This window comes from Chenopodium album, chromosome 15 (assembly GCF_948465745.1).
Source record: "Chenopodium album chromosome 15, dcCheAlbu1.1, whole genome shotgun sequence".
Lineage (NCBI taxonomy): Eukaryota > Viridiplantae > Streptophyta > Magnoliopsida > Caryophyllales > Amaranthaceae > Chenopodium > Chenopodium album.
In genome coordinates this window covers 47,557,728-47,577,755 of record NC_137848.1, presented here as the reverse complement: position 1 = coordinate 47,577,755, position 20,028 = coordinate 47,557,728, and the positions used below count along the sequence as shown (strand labels likewise).

Genomic DNA, 20,028 nt, shown 5'->3' with positions numbered 1-20,028 from the left:
TATTTTTTTAAAAAATTTATACGTGCAGGGATAAGGCTTTGTATTAATTAATTAATTATAGTGAGTTGTTTTAGTTCATTATTAGTTTGCTTTGTGTAGTGATAAATATGTCCAGACGTCTATTTAGCTATTTAGTAGACATTTTTCTTAAGTAGATTATTACTTATCTATCTCTATATAACTACAAATCAACCAACATGAGAATAATTTTAATTACTTGAAGTTAAAATTATTCAAGTTAACATAACCCTTTTGTATACATCAACAACTCTTATCATTTCATTTGCCCCATTAAAATGTTACAACATCTATTTTGGCTATCATTTTGTTCATTAAAGAAATTTTTTATGCAAGCCAACATCTAGCTCTTGTGCTAGACACATGTACATATTTACTCATGATAAATGGACTACGTATTGCATCAACATCAAATGGCCTAGAACAAGTATACTTGGACCCATCTCTATCTCTCATAAAATATCATATTCTCTTTTACACACATTCACACAAAATCTTAGCATGCAAAATCAACCACCTTTCTTTCAAAAATACACAAAAAAATCATTTTAAAATCATTTTAAAATCTAGTCACAATTTTACATCTCCACTTGGCTTCTTTAGGAAATCCACCTCAACCAATAGGAAGCCAAGAAATTTCATCATCAAACCCTTGATTCAGATAAACTAACCCAAAGTACACTATCACTCTCTTTCTTTCTCTCTCTAACTTTCTCTCTCCTCCTCACCTAAACAAAGCTCAACCTCTAAAACATTTTCATTGCATTTTTTCTAATTTGTTATGACACGTGTCCTCTTCTACACCCACTAACAGAAACAGAACAGAAACTGTTAACATAAAACACTCCACTACTCTGTTTTCAGTACCTTGAGTTCTAGTGTTTTTTGCACTCTCTCTCTAAAAATTCAAGTGAAAGAGAGAAGAATTTGCAAAAAAAATTCAAACCCATTTCAATTAAACTTCCGAATAACAATACCCAGAATTTAGATTTTGCATTTTCTCACAGAAAATCAAAACTATTCTCAAAATTTTTAGAGCCTGAAGAACAGAGCTTAAAGCAATGTCTTCCATGGTATCTTCAGCATTCACCTTACCATCAACCAAAACTGACCTTATTTCATCAATCTCACAGAAAAAGTACATTCTCCACTCTTTTCTCCCTAAAAAATCCACCCAATTTACCTCAAGATCACCCAAAAATGGTACAATCAAGTGTGTTGTAGCTGGAAATGGTCAATTTACCCAAATATCACCAGAAGTTCGGCGAATTGTCCCAGTGAAAAACAAAAATTTACCCACTGTAAAAATTGTGTATGTAGTCTTAGAAGCTCAATACCAATCATCCCTTTCAGCTGCAGTTCAGACCCTGAACAAAACCTCCGGTATCGCGAATTTTGAAGTTGTTGGCTATTTAGTAGAGGAGCTTAGGGATAAAGAGACTTACCAAGGCTTCTGTAAAGATCTTGAGGATGCCAACATTTTTATTGGGTCATTAATTTTTGTGGAGGAGCTTGCAATTAAGGTGAGGGATGCTGTTGAGAAGGTTCGAGATCGAATGGATGCTGTTCTTGTGTTTCCTTCAATGCCTGAGGTAATGAGACTTAACAAATTGGGTTCATTTAGCATGTCTCAACTTGGGCAATCAAAAAGCCCATTTTTCCAGCTTTTTAAGAGGAAAAAACAAGGTGCTGGTTTTGCTGATAGTATGCTTAAATTAGTAAGAACATTGCCTAAAGTGTTGAAGTATTTGCCTAGTGATAAAGCTCAGGATGCTAGGCTTTATATCCTTAGTTTGCAGTTTTGGCTAGGAGGGTCACCAGATAATTTGGTTAATTTTGTCAAGATGATATCTGGGTCTTATGTACCTGCATTGAAAGGGATGAAAATCGAGTATTCGGACCCGGTTTTGTTCTTGGATAGTGGGGTTTGGCATCCTTTAGCTCCTTGTATGTATGATGATGTTAAGGAGTATTTGAATTGGTATGGTACTAGGAAGGATGCAAGTCCTAAGCTTAAGAGTTCAAAGGCACCAGTAATTGGTCTAGTTCTTCAGAGGAGTCACATTGTTACTGGTGATGAGTCTCACTATGTTGCTGTCATTATGGAGTTGGAGGCTAGAGGGGCTAAGGTGATCCCTATCTTCGCCGGTGGGCTCGATTTCTCTGGCCCCGTCGAGAAGTTCTTTATTGATCCTATCACCAAGAAGCCTATGGTGAACTCTGTGGTATCACTTACTGGTTTTGCTCTTGTTGGAGGTCCAGCAAGGCAGGATCACCCGAGGGCAGTTGAGGCTTTGATGAAGCTTAATGTGCCTTACATGGTTGCTGTACCTTTGGTGTTTCAGACTACTGAAGAGTGGTTGAATAGTACCTTGGGTTTGCACCCTATTCAGGTGGCTTTGCAGGTTGCTCTTCCTGAGCTTGATGGTGGTATGGAGCCTATTGTTTTTGCTGGCCGCGATCCCAGAACAGGTAACTATTTTTATAGCAATGTTTTTTCATTTTCCTAACTTTAGTTAATATCCTGTTTTAGGTTAATTTATTTGCCTGAAATATGATGTGTTCTTGATTTTGGCATATAGACTTTGTCACTGCAAATTAATGTTATAGATTAATTCTTTATATGAATGTAAAATATGGTAAAAAGAAAAAGATTGTTAATCATATCATACGTTAGCTTCTTTTTTGATGTTGAAAAGAAGATTTTATTTAAGATTTTATTTCTGTAGCACAACTTCTCTTTTATCATGATAATATGACAATTGGCTTAATGATGCATTACTGTAATATGTTATTTGGATTGCGAAGATTCAAACCCAAAGTAGGGTGTGAGATTAGTTTCATTTGTATATTTTAGAGAGATGCCTTCAATTAAGTCATTTCTTTTCGTTTGGATGTCCTGTTTTTTGCTGTTATCTTTTTATTCTTGTTGTTGATTACATTGAAAATTATGTAATAATAATATCATGTTCTGGAGCTGATTAGTAATGATGTTGGTATGATGCAGGAAAATCACATGCCCTTCACAAGAGAGTGGATCAGCTCTGCACTAGAGCAATTAAGTGGGCTGAGTTGAAGAGGAAACCAAAGGTAATCTTTCGTACCAACTGTTCAATTTCCAAAAGATTTTGACTAATTAGCTAAACACTAGGTTCTCTTGGTTTCTCTAATAAGCTGTATATTCTATGGTGATTCAATACATATACTGATCCTGTTAAGAACAACCTGATTGCATAGCTAAAGCACTAAAAGATTTTCTGTTGATTGTATGAATGCTGGAAGAGTTTGTTACTCTTTTGCTATATCTGGATGGGTGTATGACCTTGCTCTTGCTGTCACATGTCAGCAATGAGGGCTCAGCGAGTTAGAAGCACCATCCTTTGGCTCGTTTCATAATCACCCTTTTTATGTTTTGCTGTCACATGCATTGTTGAGATTCTTGAGCTAGTTAAAGTAGACCCCTCTTGAAGTTAAAAATACCGGCTTCTTCCTTAGCAGCATCTGATTTTTTCAATTCATAGCTTACTTTTACGTGTAGTCATGTACTCTCTGAGACTCCCAATTACAGTCTTTAGTGTTCTTTCCTGTTATCTTAATCAATTTTTTAGAGGTACCTTGATATTTAATTGCCACAGAATTTTAAGTTTCTTAATTGGGAATTATAACTGATGACATGAATGTTTGCAGGCTGAGAAGAAGCTAGCCATTACTGTCTTCAGCTTCCCTCCAGACAAGGGAAATGTTGGAACTGCTGCATACCTTAACGTGTTTGCCTCTATTTTTTCTGTCCTTAAAGATCTCAAAAAGGATGGTTACAATATTGAAGGCCTCCCAGAGAATGCTGAAGCCTTGATTGAAGATGTAATCCATGACAAAGAGGCCCAATTTAACAGCCCAAATCTCAATGTTGCATACAAAATGAGTGTTAGGGAGTATCAGAACCTAACTCCTTACGCAACACTCTTGGAAGAAAACTGGGGAAAAGCCCCAGGAAATCTGAACTCTGATGGAGAGAATCTCTTGGTATATGGAAAGCAGTACGGGAATGTCTTCATTGGTGTTCAGCCTACCTTTGGTTATGAGGGAGATCCTATGAGGCTGCTTTTTTCTAAATCGGCCAGCCCACATCATGGTTTTGCTGCATATTACTCATTTGTTGAGAAAATATTTGGAGCGGATGCTGTTCTGCATTTTGGAACTCATGGTTCCTTGGAGTTCATGCCGGGAAAACAAGTGGGAATGAGTGATGCTTGTTTCCCTGACAGTCTCATTGGGAACATTCCTAATGTCTATTACTATGCTGCAAACAACCCATCTGAGGCAACAATAGCTAAGCGTCGTAGCTATGCGAATACTATCAGCTATCTGACCCCTCCAGCTGAAAATGCAGGACTTTACAAGGGGCTCAAACAACTGAGTGAGCTCATATCCTCATACCAATCACTCAAAGATACAGGCCGGGGCCAACAGATTGTGAGTTCCATCATCAGCACTGCAAGACAATGCAATCTTGACAAAGATGTGGATCTTCCTGATGAAGGAGCAGAGATCTCTGCTAAAGAAAGAGATTCTGTGGTAGGAAAAGTCTACTCGAAGATCATGGAAATTGAGTCTCGTCTTTTGCCTTGTGGGCTTCATGTGATTGGTGAGCCTCCATCAGCCTTGGAGGCTGTGGCAACTTTGGTTAATATTGCTGCTTTGGATCGTCCTGAGGAGGGAATATCCGCCCTCCCTTCTATACTAGCTGAGACTGTTGGAAGGAGCATAGAAGATGTCTACAGAGGAAATGATAAGGGAGTATTGAAAGATGTTGAGCTACTAAGGCAAATTACTGAGACATCAAGAGGAGCTGTCATGGCGTTTGTAGAAAAAACAACCAATAGTAAGGGTCAAGTTGTGAATGTCAATGACAAATTGACTTCAATTCTCGGGTTTGGAATAAATGAACCATGGATTCAGTACTTGTCAAACACTAAGTTTTACCAAGCTGATAGGGAGAAACTTAGGGTTCTTTTTGCATTCTTAGGGGAGTGCTTGAAGCTGGTTGTGGCTGATAATGAGCTGGGAAGTTTGAAGCAAGCTCTTGAAGGGAAATTTGTAGAGCCAGGTCCTGGTGGCGACCCAATCAGGAACCCAAAAGTGCTACCAACTGGGAAAAACATTCATGCTTTGGACCCACAAGCCATTCCTACAACTGCAGCCATGCAGAGTGCAATGGTTGTTGTGGATAGGCTGCTTGAGCGTCAGAAAGCAGATAATGGAGGAAAATTTCCTGAAACAGTTGCACTTGTATTGTGGGGAACTGATAACATCAAGACTTATGGAGAGTCACTTGGTCAGGTTCTGTGGATGATTGGGGTGAGACCAATTGCTGATACCTTTGGGAGAGTCAATCGGGTTGAACCTGTCAGTCTTGAGGAGCTGGGAAGGCCTAGGATTGATGTTGTTGTTAACTGCTCAGGTGTCTTTAGAGACCTGTTCATCAACCAGGTAATGTTCTTTTTGGAATCCACATTAACAATATATAGTGCAGAATCTTCTTAAGATTATATTAGGACTCAAATTTCCTGCATCATTATGCTATGTGCCTATGTGAATTAGTTTCTGATGCCGATTTTTCCACAATTTGTTACCTTGTATCAGATGAACCTTCTTGATCGGGCAATTAAGATGGTGGCTGAGCTTGATGAGCCAGTGGAGCAGAACTATGTGAGAAAGCATGCGCTGGAGCAAGCCGAAACCCTTGGTGTTGATATTAGAGAGGCTGCTACAAGGATCTTTTCTAATGCCTCAGGATCATACTCGTCAAACATCAACCTTGCCGTTGAGAATTCCTCATGGAATGATGAGAAGCAACTGCAAGATATGTACTTGAGTAGAAAGTCATTTGCCTTTGACTCGGATGCACCTGGTGCTGGAATGACTGAGAAGCGGAAGGTGTTCGAGATGGCTCTTTCAACAGCTGATGCTACTTTCCAGAACCTTGACTCATCAGAGATCTCTCTGACTGACGTGAGTCACTACTTTGATTCAGACCCCACAAATCTGGTGCAGGGACTCAGGAAAGATGGGAAGAAGCCAAGTGCTTACATTGCTGATACTACTACAGCCAATGCTCAGGTGAGATTATTGTCACACTGCCATCTATATTTATGCTAAAATTGAGTACATTTTACCAAGATCTGTTCATAATAGTATTAAGAAAAGTTGAGATAAAATAACATAGAAAGATAAATACTTATGAAGATGATATAATAGTTGTACCATAATCTAGTTCTAGTTGATTGTATACATTAATCGAAAGGTCAGAATTTGTTAACTTAGATCGCTTAATTTAAAATACCACACGCTTAGAAAAATAGGTAGTGTGTTTGAGAATGGTGAAAGGTATCTAAAGATAGCTTAGGTCATTTTGCTGCTATTGAGTTTTGCTTTACAATGAATTGAAGGGAAAAGGTGTACATGGCATTCTCATGACACAACACCACAACTGATTTATGTTCTATAATATCAACTAATAATCACTAACTGTATACAAAAAAGAAATACAAGTGAATTCAGTGTTTAGATCAGTTTTAAACAGTAAACTCAATTTGATCAGTATTAAAAAAATATATAATTGTATTAAGTAATATTCTGGTGCAGAGAATGGAGTGTTAAGAATGCTGAATGTATGGCAGGTCAAGTTTTGTTGTCAAGTATTTCGTGAATTATGAGTAGATACAAGGTACCTGAAATAATAAAGTTGACTGAAATGTTTGTAAATTGGATTTCTGCAGGTACGTACTCTCTCTGAGACTGTACGTCTAGATGCACGAACAAAGCTGCTGAACCCCAAGTGGTACGAAGGAATGCTGTCCACTGGATACGAGGGTGTACGTGAGATTGAGAAGAGACTCACTAACACTGTTGGATGGAGTGCAACCTCAGGCCAAGTGGACAACTGGGTTTACGAAGAGGCTAACACAACTTTCATCAAGGATGAAGAGATGCTGAAAAAGCTGATGAACACCAACCCCAACTCTTTCAGGAAGTTGTTACAGACTTTCTTAGAGGCCAATGGAAGGGGTTACTGGGAAACTTCAGAGGAAAACATTGAGAAATTGAGGCAATTGTATTCTGAAGTCGAAGACAAGATTGAAGGAGTTGATAGGTAAATTTTGTAAAATAAGCTTGTGAATATTCCAGACATACATTGTTCTCTATTCATTATGAGCCATAAATTGTCTCTGAAAATGAAAACTTTACACAATCTTCTGATCTTCTGTTGATATCAAGTTTTGATATAACCATGTAATGTTGAGACTTGCCAATCTATTCTACTTGAATTGGACAAGATAACTAGAACTCAAACATGCCTAAATTTTTTGGGTCAAATCCTACCAGACCCGTTTTACCCTGCTGACCATGAATCATCTTATACATAGTAAATAAATGAGATTATGATGATTTAACATGGTTGTTTGGTTGGACTTGCACATCATTTATGGCTGGATTGTTTTTTATGATTTGTTTTTTGACAAATGTTTTGTATGTGGATAAAAACTATATATATCATGCAAATAAAATTGGCATTAAAATTCCCTTTAACCACTTGGTCGACCAAAACCCAAAAATTGAGTCATGAACAAGCATTGTTCAAATTAAACCCAAACCCCAACAGCACCAACCCAAAAATCTCCAACCCGGGTCAACTCGTTTGACGAGTTTAGTCCAAGACTGATTTACATGTATTGTAATTTTGCTTATTTTTCGGGTATTTTGCCAAGTCTACTTGGATCAAAAGCCCTATTCATTGATTATGTTGCTATTTAACACTTCATTTGTTTCAAATTAGTTAACATGTTTTGAGTTTTGACTTTTATCAATATTCACAGTCTCTACTTTGACTAGCTTTTGTGATTAATAGATATAAAAAAAAAAATTATATATTCATTTGCGAACGTGATGAAAGTAACACGTCAACTAATTTGAAACGGAGGAGTAATATCCAAATATGCCGCTAGGTAGCAATGAAGTAAGTAAAGACACTAATTTTATTTCAAAATTCATTAAAAAAGGATGTTGCCAAGGAAATTGTAAAGTTTGCCAAATATTTTATCCAAAACCTGCTAATGCCTTAGTGCTATGACAATTTTGCAGGATTTGCTTAGAATAAATTTCTGACTATGATTTTCCATTCAAAAATTCCTCTTGTAGGATATCACTTGATTTCAGATTCATATAACTAGGGAAATACTAGAACGCAACTAGTTATAATAATAGACAGATTAACAACATTCTGCAAATCTCAACAATCTAAAAGCAATCTGATCTGTAGATGAACAAGTCGATCAAAGATAATGCAAGAAATTTACATTATAATTGGAAGCATGTTAGAAAGAATGAACAGAATTCCTCTTGTTTCCTTTGGAATATTCACTTACTGAATTTGAATATAAGGAAAAAAATTTACAAAACTCCTCCCCCTTCGAGGGCAGGAAAAAGAACTAAAAACAGAAGAAGTGTTCATTGACAGTGTTACATATGCTTTTCTACTTACTGTTTTTTACTTGTTTCTGACTTGAATGGCAAAAGAATAAAAATGTTCTTCGCGTCAAACCAATTCCATCAAAAGAGGATCACCAGCAGCCATTACTCTAATAAGCTTGATAAATTCTTGTTCACTTGATACACTCCATGGGTGAATGGCCGGTGCTTGAGCAGAATACAAGGTTGTGTTGCCTGATGGTGGTTTCTTTTTATAAACCATGGTGCTGAATATTGGATCAAAATTCTGAGGTGAATCCATTGCCAGAAAGAACATGGGTATTGCAACCTTGTGATGCATTTCCAAGTCGCCTACCAAAGCAACTAAATCAATGAAGTCTTCTACATTACTCCTCGGAACAAAGAATAGCTCTGAACTGCATACCACAAAGCCCTGATTGCTCTTTGCAGCTTCCTTGTAATTTACTTGGAAATGAGCTGGCATTGTCTCAACAACCTTCTTTACCATTTCTCCTTGTTTGGAGAACCAATCACCATTGTTGTTTGAGACAGGAGTCCATGACTTTGATACCTGAAAACCATTAGGCTTGTTGAATATAAAACAGAAATAGACAGTAAATTGAATAACAGCAGTAAATGTGGTTTTTTGATTTGGATTTTGTTCCTTCTATCAAAAAATAAAAAATAAAAAAAAAATGCTGAAGTTACTAAGACACTGAAGAAAGGAATGCCTTGGGGGGCAATAAATCTATTTGTAGCATATACTCTTTGCATTTAAATAATAAAGTTGGAAATTCGATCCATATTTTAGAAAAACTGACAGATGTCAAAGATGTATCTTGAAAATCTCATAAAGTCTACTATTGGGCAAAGGAATAGATTTCATCAATCCTAAAATTATAACACATAGGAAATGTACAGACAATGCAATTTTAAAATTTTTGTTGAAAGAATTTCAATTCCCTTAATTCGCCTTCCAAGTCTATAGTCTTGATGAATACATTGCAGACAAAACAATAGCAAGAGGATCACAGTTCTTATTACCTTGTTAGTGATCCAAAGCTTATTCTTGTCAGCTTGTACTAGATTCCAGTAGTTAAGGATGGTATTATCTTGGAGAAAAAGAAATCCTTCAGCACTTGAATATCTGTTCATTATCGTAGGAAGCTGCCTGTAAACCAAATCAAATTGTAATCAACAAAATGTTCATTATAATAATTATCCTATCAGTTATATTTCTTTTACAAGCATTGGAAAAAAAAAAAAAAAAAAAAAAAAAAAAAAAAAAAAAAAAAAAAAAAAAACCCCAACAATAATAAGAATTTGGCTGGAACACAAGTTTGCATCATATGCTTGGTACTGAAATCAACAGCTAATGATTTCATCACTATGTTGAAACTTGACTGAAACACCTTCAAAGTGACAGAGACCAAAGTGACTATGATGCCATACTCTAGAAACTGATTTCATGTACACAATTCGTGAATTAGGTACATATGCTCCTAATCCTTTACCCAATGAAGAATACATACAGGGATAAAACCACTTTGTTTATTTTTCATAAAGAAAATGAAGTCTTTTAAAGTCAAATCTAAAATTTGGTTTTTCTTGCAAGAAATATTTACTGAATTAAGTGCTACACAGCCAATATTGGGCAATTACACATGTGCAAGTTGTGGCTGATATGAGGATGTTTCATTAAAGATACAATTGTACAATATAGTAGACATAATAAACAATGAGAAAATTTTCAATGCGCAAAATGCCTTTATAAGAAAAAGAGACTAAGTAACATATGCCTCATTGCGGAGAGTTGAGACCATGAGACGATGGGCAATGAGGTTACAAGAGAGCTAGCTGAACACCTACAAATATTCGGAGGATCAGGAAGGTCATTGGGACTAAGCTAATCCAGGAATTACCGAGTTACCAAGGACATGAACTTGATAGGACGTTGTGGTAAACTAAGGTTTTTTAACTTCCCCCCCCCCCCCCCCAATTCGTGAACTCAAAATAAGGGATCCTCTGCATAGGAGATTCCCTTCACTCTTCAAAATCATTACCTACTATTTCCAATAAAAAAATTCCTATTGCTTTCTTTCTTTTCCCCCTCATTATTGGTTAAGACCTTTTCATGAAAAGTAGCTTCCCTAGAAGTCTGAGTCTTTGCTAATCTGCCTGAACGAGATGCATACAGGGTGGTGGTGGTTTTATTGTTGTCTTTCTCAAAAAAAAAAAAAAAAAAAAAAAAAAAAAAAAAAAAAAAAAAAACAGCTGTCACATGCTAGTCCTGAATGATTAATTGTAAGGTTGTTTACGTTTTGAATCTTGACTTCCCCAAACCCCATCTGTGACAGAACTTACATGGGGTATTGTAGGTGAGACATTTGGGTACTGAGCACAAATTCTTGGCATTTTCAGCAAAAAAAAAAAAAAAAAAAAAAAGCACTTATGTTAATGCATGAAAGAAGCGTTTTATCTGACAATATAGATTTCCGGAAGTACACACAACCAAAAAGCAAACTACTAGAAGATAGTAGTTCCCTATATAAGTTCAATAGTATTTCAAAACAGTGACTCAAACAAAAGGCTGAGAAAATATGCAAGCATCATAAAAAGAGTGACAAAAATAACTCTTCAAGTCTACCTAAAGCAGTGAGTTAATCTCTAGAGACCATATTTTGTCACCAACAGAACAAAGCAATAAATTCTTAGTGACTTGGAACCAGCTCATGAGATTTACAAACAAATAGTGAATAGTTTCCAAATTTTCAATAATTACGTTAACAGTGCCATTATTTCACATACAAATAGCATTTAAAAATAATATAGCATGAACCCTGCAGATATAGCACTAACCAACACATCATGAAATTCAAGTTCCGATCCAGTCTATCAGACTGCCATCACTAACTGATGAAACATGAAAAAAATGCATGAATGATCAAACTGATGAGATTGACTTACTTGTACACATAATCCAACTGAGCTTGATCAACGATAAGATCTTCATTCTTTTGTGATGATAAAATGATGACAGTTTTGAAGATTCGACCATAAAGCAATCTCCATTCCAAGGCAGTACGTTCAACAGGGCCACTGCAAAACATAACTAGCACAATATTTCCAAAGTTTTTTCTCCATCGAATCAAGTTCCCAATTTCGTAGTTCACACTACCTGTCTCCTCAACCCCGAGGTGCACAGAGGGTAACTTTCTAGGGACAAATTCCTTTCGATCTCCATGGCCAATAGCTGCCCGTGGCCGATTGATTTCTAAAGACATTAGCCTTGGCTGCTGGTATCCAACAGAAAGCAAGTCCTGAAGCCAATCAGCTGTAAATTTCACATCTTTCTCAGTCCAAAATCTTTCTTCCGCCATAGCAAAACTCAACTCTAATATTTTTTCGAACAGTCTATTATTGTGTGATTTCCACGAAACCAGAAACTTAGACAGACGACCAACATTCACATGGAGATCTTTTTCCTCCGCGAAAGGGTATGATCCAATTCTATCATGTCTATGAACTGTTGGAGGGTAAACAACCACATAGCCTCCAATCTCCCACAAAAGCCTCTGAGCCCAGTAACCTCTCAACACATCAGAAGCCATAGTACTGACAGAAACAGGAAGCATCAAACCCCAAAATGCCGAAGTATGATATAATGTATTAAAAGAATTAAGAGGCACCATCATACCCTGTGGTAAGGCAACCTTTGGAGCCTTCTCATCAAACCTAATATCATATGCTTCCAACCCTGATTTCCTAGTGAAATAGAAAACCAAATCTACATCAGGAAGACCATTAGAGATCCCCTGCTGAATAAACTGTTTCCCACCAAACACCTCAGTGTAATACTCCTCATGCCCAATTTCACCCACATTTTCAAGAGGCAAACCCCTAGGCCAAACAGAACGTTGCCCGAAATGTACATATGGATTAACAACTGTTCGGTTCGGATCCTCATGAGTATACTGCAATATAATCTCCTGCCTAGCCTGCTCCCCCACCAACTCCACATCAAAATGCTTCCCTAAATCCCCATCAATCACTTCCCCTCTATTATCAGCATCAAAAATCCTAGTAGCACCATGCTGAATAGCAAACAAATACCCAACACTCTTCCTAACATATGAATCATAAGGCAAATGTTCCAAGACCCGAAAACCCAATTTCAATTGCATATCTAAAGACAAAAAAATAGCACCCTTAAGACTCCAATCATTAGGGGTTCTAGCATTTCCTACTGCAAGGACCTGCCATCCTTTGATCCTAACAAAACCCTTAATCGAATCGCTCGGATAATCCGAAACAGACACAATGATCCACTTCTCCGCCCGAAAATTCGAATATGGGGTGACCTTATCAAAGTTGGGTTTAATAGAATTCCAATCGACTTTAGGAAAATGTATGGTTTCAACATCACGAGCTTCTTTTTCAAAGCAAATTAGTGCAGCATTATAACCAACATTACGAAGGAAGAAAAGAGCAGCAACAGTAGCAAGTAATACTAAAATTGCAAATATTTTATACAAATTATCAGAAACCCATGTTGAAAAATCTAGGGATTTTGACTCAGAAAATCGACTAGGATGTAAACTTGGAAGATTTCTCACCTGGGATTTCGTCAAATTTTGGGGATTTTGAGCTGAACCCTTAGTGGGTATTCGATCTTGGACTAACATTTGAGCAAATTTCAACTCCCTTTAATTTTCACTCAATTTTTGATCAAAACTAATCAATTTTTTTCCAAATTATACACTGAAATTTGACTCTATAAGACTGTATTGACCCCTTTTTTTCTCACTTTTTTTCTGGGTTACAAAAAAAAAAAGCAGGAAATTATCTTGCCGACAATTGGAGTATTCTGCTTTAGTTCAGTAGAATTTTGAGCTTAAAATGCAAGATTTCGAAATGGAGTTAAAGGAGAGAGAAAAAAAAATGAATAGTTTGGTTGGTGGGTTAGAGAAGCTGTCGTGATCCGCGGTGGTTTCGCTCTTGCTTTCTCTTTCTTTGATCTGCAAATTTTTTTCTTTTGATTAATCAAATCATTTTGGGATTTTACATTTTTTTTTTTTTTCTCTTTTTTCTCGGTTGTAATTTAAGCAACCATGTGTATTTTTTTTAAGGAAACCATGACACCATGTGGATCAAGTAATAATTTTTTTTTTTTTTGATGCAAAGTAAGTAAATAAATTTTGGGTAAATGAAGTAAATAGTTTAGGACAAAATCATGCATCAAATCAATCACGGAGTAGTGTACAAATTTACAACTATCGATTTAAAGTTATAGAGTTTTTTTTTTTTTTTTTTTTTTTTTTTTTTTTTTTTTTTTGTGTGTGTGTGTTTTTTTTTAGATAATCTATAAAGGTAAGTAATGGAAATCGATTTCATGATCATCTGACACCAGGAGGGAAGCTATAACCACTTGAACTATCTCTTGCTCTTGATTTGAAGTTATTTTATAACTATGTTAAGATTCAATTAGCGAAAAAGATTATGCCTTTCAACTTTAGATTACACATCTGATCAATGTCATTTTTTTAAGGGTTTATCTCACTATATGCATTAATTTATTTGTTCTATGACGAATTAACTACATTTAATAATGGTGAAGAAAAATTGGTGAATGTCTACTACGAAAAACTTTCTTTTTTACTTAACATGTTTTTATCATATTTGTCAATGCATAATGAATTATCTACATCTTTAATTTTTAACAAGTAAAATATAAAAAATAAATATTATGATGAATCTAACAACATGTTACATGTCTATTTTTTTCCCTATATGTATTAATCATAAAAGAATCATAGACGTGCATGTAATATAACTAGATAATGAAGCCCGTGCGATGCACGGGTCGGTCTATTATTTTTTAAAAAAATATTTTTCATATTTATGTGATTACATTTGTTATTTTATTAGTTGTACGTAATATATCATTTTCTCCGTATTTATTTTAAAATATTAGATAAAATTTCTAATCTCAAAAGATAATATTTCGTATTTAATTAATGTAACCATTAAAATCACATTGGTCAATTATGCTTATGTGGCACTTGAATTATTTATTAAATATAACTATAATTTATAATCCTACATGGCACGCTAACTAATCATAGGTGGCATAATCCTATTGTAACGTTTTAAAAATATTAATCCTATGTGGCGCTCTAATAATTTTTTTAAAATAAAAATCCTACGTGGCGCTCTAAAATTTCGGGAAAAAACTCCCCTTTATATATATATATATATATATATATATATATATATTAGATTAGTGCATAATTAAAGATGGGTCAAGTGAAAATGAATAGTGAAAGTATTAGACATCGAACAAATAATTTGAGACATACTCCATATACGAACGAAAAAAAAAAAAAAAAAAAAACTAGTAATTTGAAACGGAAAACATGGAAGCATTTTATTTGATTTTTTATTTTTTAATTTTGTTTTTGTGGTGGAAACTGGAAGAGATTGGTGGTGGTGAGTTATGGTAGGGGCAAAGGCAGTTGTACAGAGCAGAGTGTTTTAATAATGCTTCCTTCCTGCCGCTTTAACTACAGTTGCTTGATTCTTAATTCTTTCAGAATTTTTGTTAAAATGTCCTACTGCCTTACTGTCCTTTTCTTGTGTTGTGTGAGTGGGAATTTATAAAAATAAGGGTTGTGAATTTGTGATTCCGTATTTTAGATTTTTATGGTGTGTTCCAATTTGGAAAAAAAAAAAAAAAATGGATGATGATATTAACCTTATAATTTCGGATTGTGTTTTGTAGGTGAAAACTAGATACTGGTCCGGACGATGCCCCGCATGGCCGCATCATTTTAAATTTGTAATTTTGATCAACATTAAATTAAGCAGGTTAATGCTCAACTGTATTTATAAGTGAAAGGAAATATAGTAATAATTATTTAATGAATATATAAATATTTAATTTTGCATTGAATATTTACCAAGTTTGACTCAAATTTTTTTATAACGCATCATGAGTGAATATTATGTTACAAAAAAGTAGCAAAGTGGTAGGTTTTATTCATTACTTTAAATAATTAGATAATATTAATTAGTTTCTTACCAATTAGATGGTAGATTATTGTATAATTTACTAAGGAGTTACATGATATTATAGATGAAAATTAAATAGGAATGTTACACATACGAAGAGTTTTTCAAGTAGACTCTTAATTACTATAAGGAGGTTATACCTATGAAAAGTTTTTATAAGAGATTGTACATTAATACAATATGTGTGGGCAAAGAGTAATGATACATTGACACATAGGATGACATGTAGAATTCATGTGGCGCCAAATCATTTTGAGGTAAAAGGGTGACAAATGGCAACATCATGTTGTCCCTTTGAGTTTTAATAATATTATAAATAATTAACTAGGTTAGAACTCGTGCGATGCACGGTTTATATAAAGCCTATTTTTAATTTGTACATTTTAAAAATAAATCGCTATTATACATGATTATAAATAAGAATTACGTATATTTTGTAATTTTAAAGTTTTTTATTTTAATCAAAATTATGATATTGTATCTGTTTAACGTTGTCTAATTTATAGTTCAATGTAAGAGGTCATTTATTAGTGTGCTATTTAAAATTGTTTCAATTTTCTACGGTAAATTGATAGGTTTTAGTTGTAATGTAGAAGTTTCCAATATATTAAATTTCAAAAATGTTAAATATATAGCCCTAAAAAAACGATGACATTATCATTGCATTTAGACGGGAAATTTTTTATTGACAAAGCGACACGTGGGCAATAGTAACGTCAACAACTTCTGTTTTAGTAATAGTTAAAAGATTTATAATTATTCAGTGATCTAGAAAAAAAAACACATATTTTTATATGTGGTCAGTTACACCATTAATTGATGGTGTAGGCACTTCACATACAAGCCATTAACTGAGCATTTAGGGTTAAAATAATAGATAATATAAACTACGGACTATGTTCATTTTATGTTATTTTGAAACTATATTGCTATTTTTTTTTTTAATATAATTTAATCAGGTTTTTTTGTCCCGATTTTAGACAATGTCCAACTCACTTTAATTGGGGTCTTGTTATTTTTATTAAATTTAATCAGATTAAACTTGACCAAACCATATCATATTCGAAGTAAATCAAACCAATGCATATCAGATCATGTGTGTTACGGATCAAAAAAAAAAATTTTGATCAAATTAAAATAGAAAAAAATTAGTTCAAATCAGCTTACAGAAATCGTCAAGCTAATTCAAATCAAGATGAAACTCCATTTTTGACAAGACTTGGCAAACTGGCTCATACTCATTGATTACTCGAAATTCCCAACCTGAATTTTAAAATCAGATAATTAACTTGAATCGATTATTTGACCCAATCTAAACTAACCCAATATGTTTGTTTTTGAAAATAATTTTTTTAAAATAATTTAAATGAGCATATTGATTGACAATGACTTGATCCTACGCTAACTAATTCGAACCCAAAATCAATTGAACAAATCTAAATCGAAAATGAAAGCATGTAACCTTATCCTTTTTTCTCCTTCCCTTGAGCAAGTTTAGCATTAAAATTTGGATGTGACATTATTTTTGGTGGTTTCCATTGAAAATGATGTCATCAAATTCTTGTTAAGATTCACTAAAACTTGCACAAATTTATCACTTTAGCCCTAAGACTCAAATATATGACATATTATATGCAGAAAAGTGTAAAAAAATAATAATAAAAATAAAAATAAAAGTGAGGTGGGTCCCAATCTCAAGTCTTAAGTTGAGTCTTAAAATTTCAAAACTCAACTTGAGACTTGCTTGAGATTTTAAAAGAAAAATGGGAAAAGTTTTAAGCATAAGTCTTAAGACTCAAAATAATGATGTCACCCCAAATCTTAAGACTTGAGACTAAACTTGCTCTTAGCTCAACCCACCTACGAGGTGGTCTTATAGTATTAAATGATCCGGATTAAGTTGATCTGTTAGTTTTTCCACTTCTAGTTTTAAGCATGTTAGTCAAGATTAAACCTCGAAGTCAAGATGCAGTACAACGAGTAATTTTTAATGGAAGATAATCATTTGTTTGGTAGTCCAGTACGTTGAATAAAAGTACGTAGTATTTGGAAATTAAATTTGCTTGCTAAAGACAAAAGTTGCAATGCGGTTTTTAGTTTTTTTTATATAAGTGAACTTGAAAGAGTTAGAGATTCAAGGGCGGCCATTTTAAATACTACCTCCGTTTTATATTATTTGTAACAATTTGACATAAATGTGAGTAAAAAATATCTAATTTTTATACTACCTCCGTTTCAAGTCTTTTGCAACTTTGGAGTCGACACGGACTCCTAGGCAAAAAATGAGAAATGGAGATTAAGAAAAGGGAGGGACATGTGATTAAGGAAGGAGAGAGAAATTGGGGATAAATTAATTTACCACCTTCCATAACACCAGCCACACGCATCACCACCTCGACGCACCACCACCTTGACGCACCGCCTAGTATCAGCCACCAACACTAGCCTCACGGACTCCGCCCAACCACCACACATCCACTAGCGCTCAAACCCAAAACCTAAAACTCATCCCGTAGCCACCACACACACACCCACACAAACCCGAAACCAACCCCGCTGCAACCATACCACACAAAACCAAAAACCAAACCCAGAACCACCACACTAACTCAAACCACTTACTCAAACCACCACCGACACCAACCCTCATCGAAATACCCACCAACCCATATCGCCTTAATTAAATTCGTTTGAATTTGGTGGTTCGACCACCACCATAACCGCGAACTTTCGGTCATCATTGTCCATGGGTAAATCTTCACCACCACAATGGTGCGGTGGTTTGTCTTCATGGGAGAAAGAGAAGGGGTCAGATTGAAGGGTAGAGAAAGAAAATGGGGAATTGAAGAAGAAGAAGTTCAAGAATTGGGTTTGATTTTTCTGGAAAGATTCGATGATAGATGAATTATGAATATTATTCAATGAACTAAAATATTCAGATTAATTTGGTTGGGGGAATTAATTAGATTTGGTGGAAATATTTAGATTAATTAAGTTTTGTTTTAAGTAACTAATTGAATTTTTGAAAATTTTAGTAAGGATATTTTAGTAAATTTATTTAAAAAAACTTTACTAAAAATGGAAAATTTTGGAAAGTTGCAAAAAATGTGTAGCAGACATTTTTGGTAAAAGTTGCAAAAAACTTGAAACGGAGGTAGTAAATAATATGAAATGAAGGTAATATTAGAGTTAGCTGTCATTGGTGAAACATTTTTTTTTAAAAAAAATATTACTCCATATTAATTCTTCTTTAAGTTCATACTTGTTATTCATATTTATTATGTGCTCTTATTTGATTTGATAGGTAGGTTGGTATAAAAATATACTTTGTACAAAATAGGTGTTATGACTCCCTCTATTTCTTATTATTGTTCTTTTGATTTAATATTATTTTTTCTGACAGATAGTTTTAAGAAAAATGTATAAATAAAATAAATCAGTGGGAAAATATATAATGTGTAAGTAGTGTAAGTATAAAAGTCTATGTAAAGGTATAATGAAGTCATCTGATCTCCTCATTCGACATCTTAAGCTAATAAGGTTAATACACTACTTAATGGCGGCCGAATCTTTTGCATTGCAAGCCATGCATGTCAAAGCTACGTACTACCGTCGTAGTATAAGCCAGGTAAATTCAAGAAGACTAGATGAAATGGTGTAACAATTACTTGTTAAAGTCATGTAGCTCGTGCTAAAGATGAAATGGTGTAAGTGTAACAATTACTTTTTAAAATCATGTAGCTCGTACTAAAGATGAAATGGTGTAATCGTACTTGTGTAATTAAATTCATGTAGCTAGCTAGCTCGTGCTTTATAGGCTTCATACGACTTCGAAACTATAGGAGTTGTAAAAGGAAAATAAAAATAAAAAAAAAAAAGTTACTACATTTAGATCATGATAAAGAGATGAATATTACTTCGTAAAACCTTGCTACTATACAAAGTGTGAAAATTATTAATTGAGGTGTTTTGGAGTTTGTCAAGTATGGTGACAAGATAGTACAATTAGCAATTATAAGGGTTTATTGTTTTAGGCCTAATAAATGAATTTGAATGAACTAAAAACATAGAATTGGAAGAGGAGCTTAATTGAATGAAGATGAATTGAAAAAAGAAAAAAAGAAAAAAAATGAAATTACAAGGAAGAAACTAATTTAACAAAAGAGTAAAAACATTAATTTTCTCCTCCCTCCAAAATTCTGTTGAAACTGAAGGGCCTTCCATCGATTTTAACCGGTGAAAAGCCCCAATCCTTGTTTCTTTAAAGTTTTTTTTAGGTTTTATAATAATGCTTTCTCCTTTTGGGAGGAACTTTTCTCCCTCAAAAGAAAGGGTTTTCGATCTCCTTCGAAAGACAAGGGTTTTTTGACCTCAACTCCTAGACAAGGTTTATTTCCTCTTTACGGGGGAGAAATTTCTTAGTTTTGTATCCATGATATTAGATCTAAT

At 34.5% G+C, this 20,028-nt stretch overlaps 2 protein-coding genes across 2 annotated transcripts; one reads left to right on the top strand and one right to left on the bottom strand.

The window, feature by feature from the left end:
• Nucleotides 1-833: 833 nt before the first annotated feature.
• LOC145583233 (magnesium-chelatase subunit ChlH, chloroplastic) lies at nucleotides 834-7,365 on the top strand. The gene is made up of 5 exons (XM_081640421.1): nucleotides 834-2,490; nucleotides 3,026-3,108; nucleotides 3,706-5,508; nucleotides 5,662-6,138; nucleotides 6,798-7,365. Exons 1-5 carry the CDS (start codon nucleotides 1,080-1,082, stop codon nucleotides 7,173-7,175), a joined length of 4,152 nt encoding a protein of 1,383 aa, XP_081496547.1. The 5' UTR covers nucleotides 834-1,079; the 3' UTR covers nucleotides 7,176-7,365.
• A 970-nt stretch (nucleotides 7,366-8,335) lies between these two features.
• LOC145583232 (putative glycosyltransferase STELLO1) lies at nucleotides 8,336-13,372 on the bottom strand. The gene is made up of 3 exons (XM_081640420.1): nucleotides 11,476-13,372; nucleotides 9,553-9,679; nucleotides 8,336-9,079 (listed from the first exon to the last, which is right to left on the bottom strand). Exons 1-3 carry the CDS (start codon nucleotides 13,191-13,193, stop codon nucleotides 8,615-8,617), a joined length of 2,310 nt encoding a protein of 769 aa, XP_081496546.1. The 5' UTR covers nucleotides 13,194-13,372; the 3' UTR covers nucleotides 8,336-8,614.
• Between the last annotated feature and the right edge of the window lie 6,656 nt (nucleotides 13,373-20,028).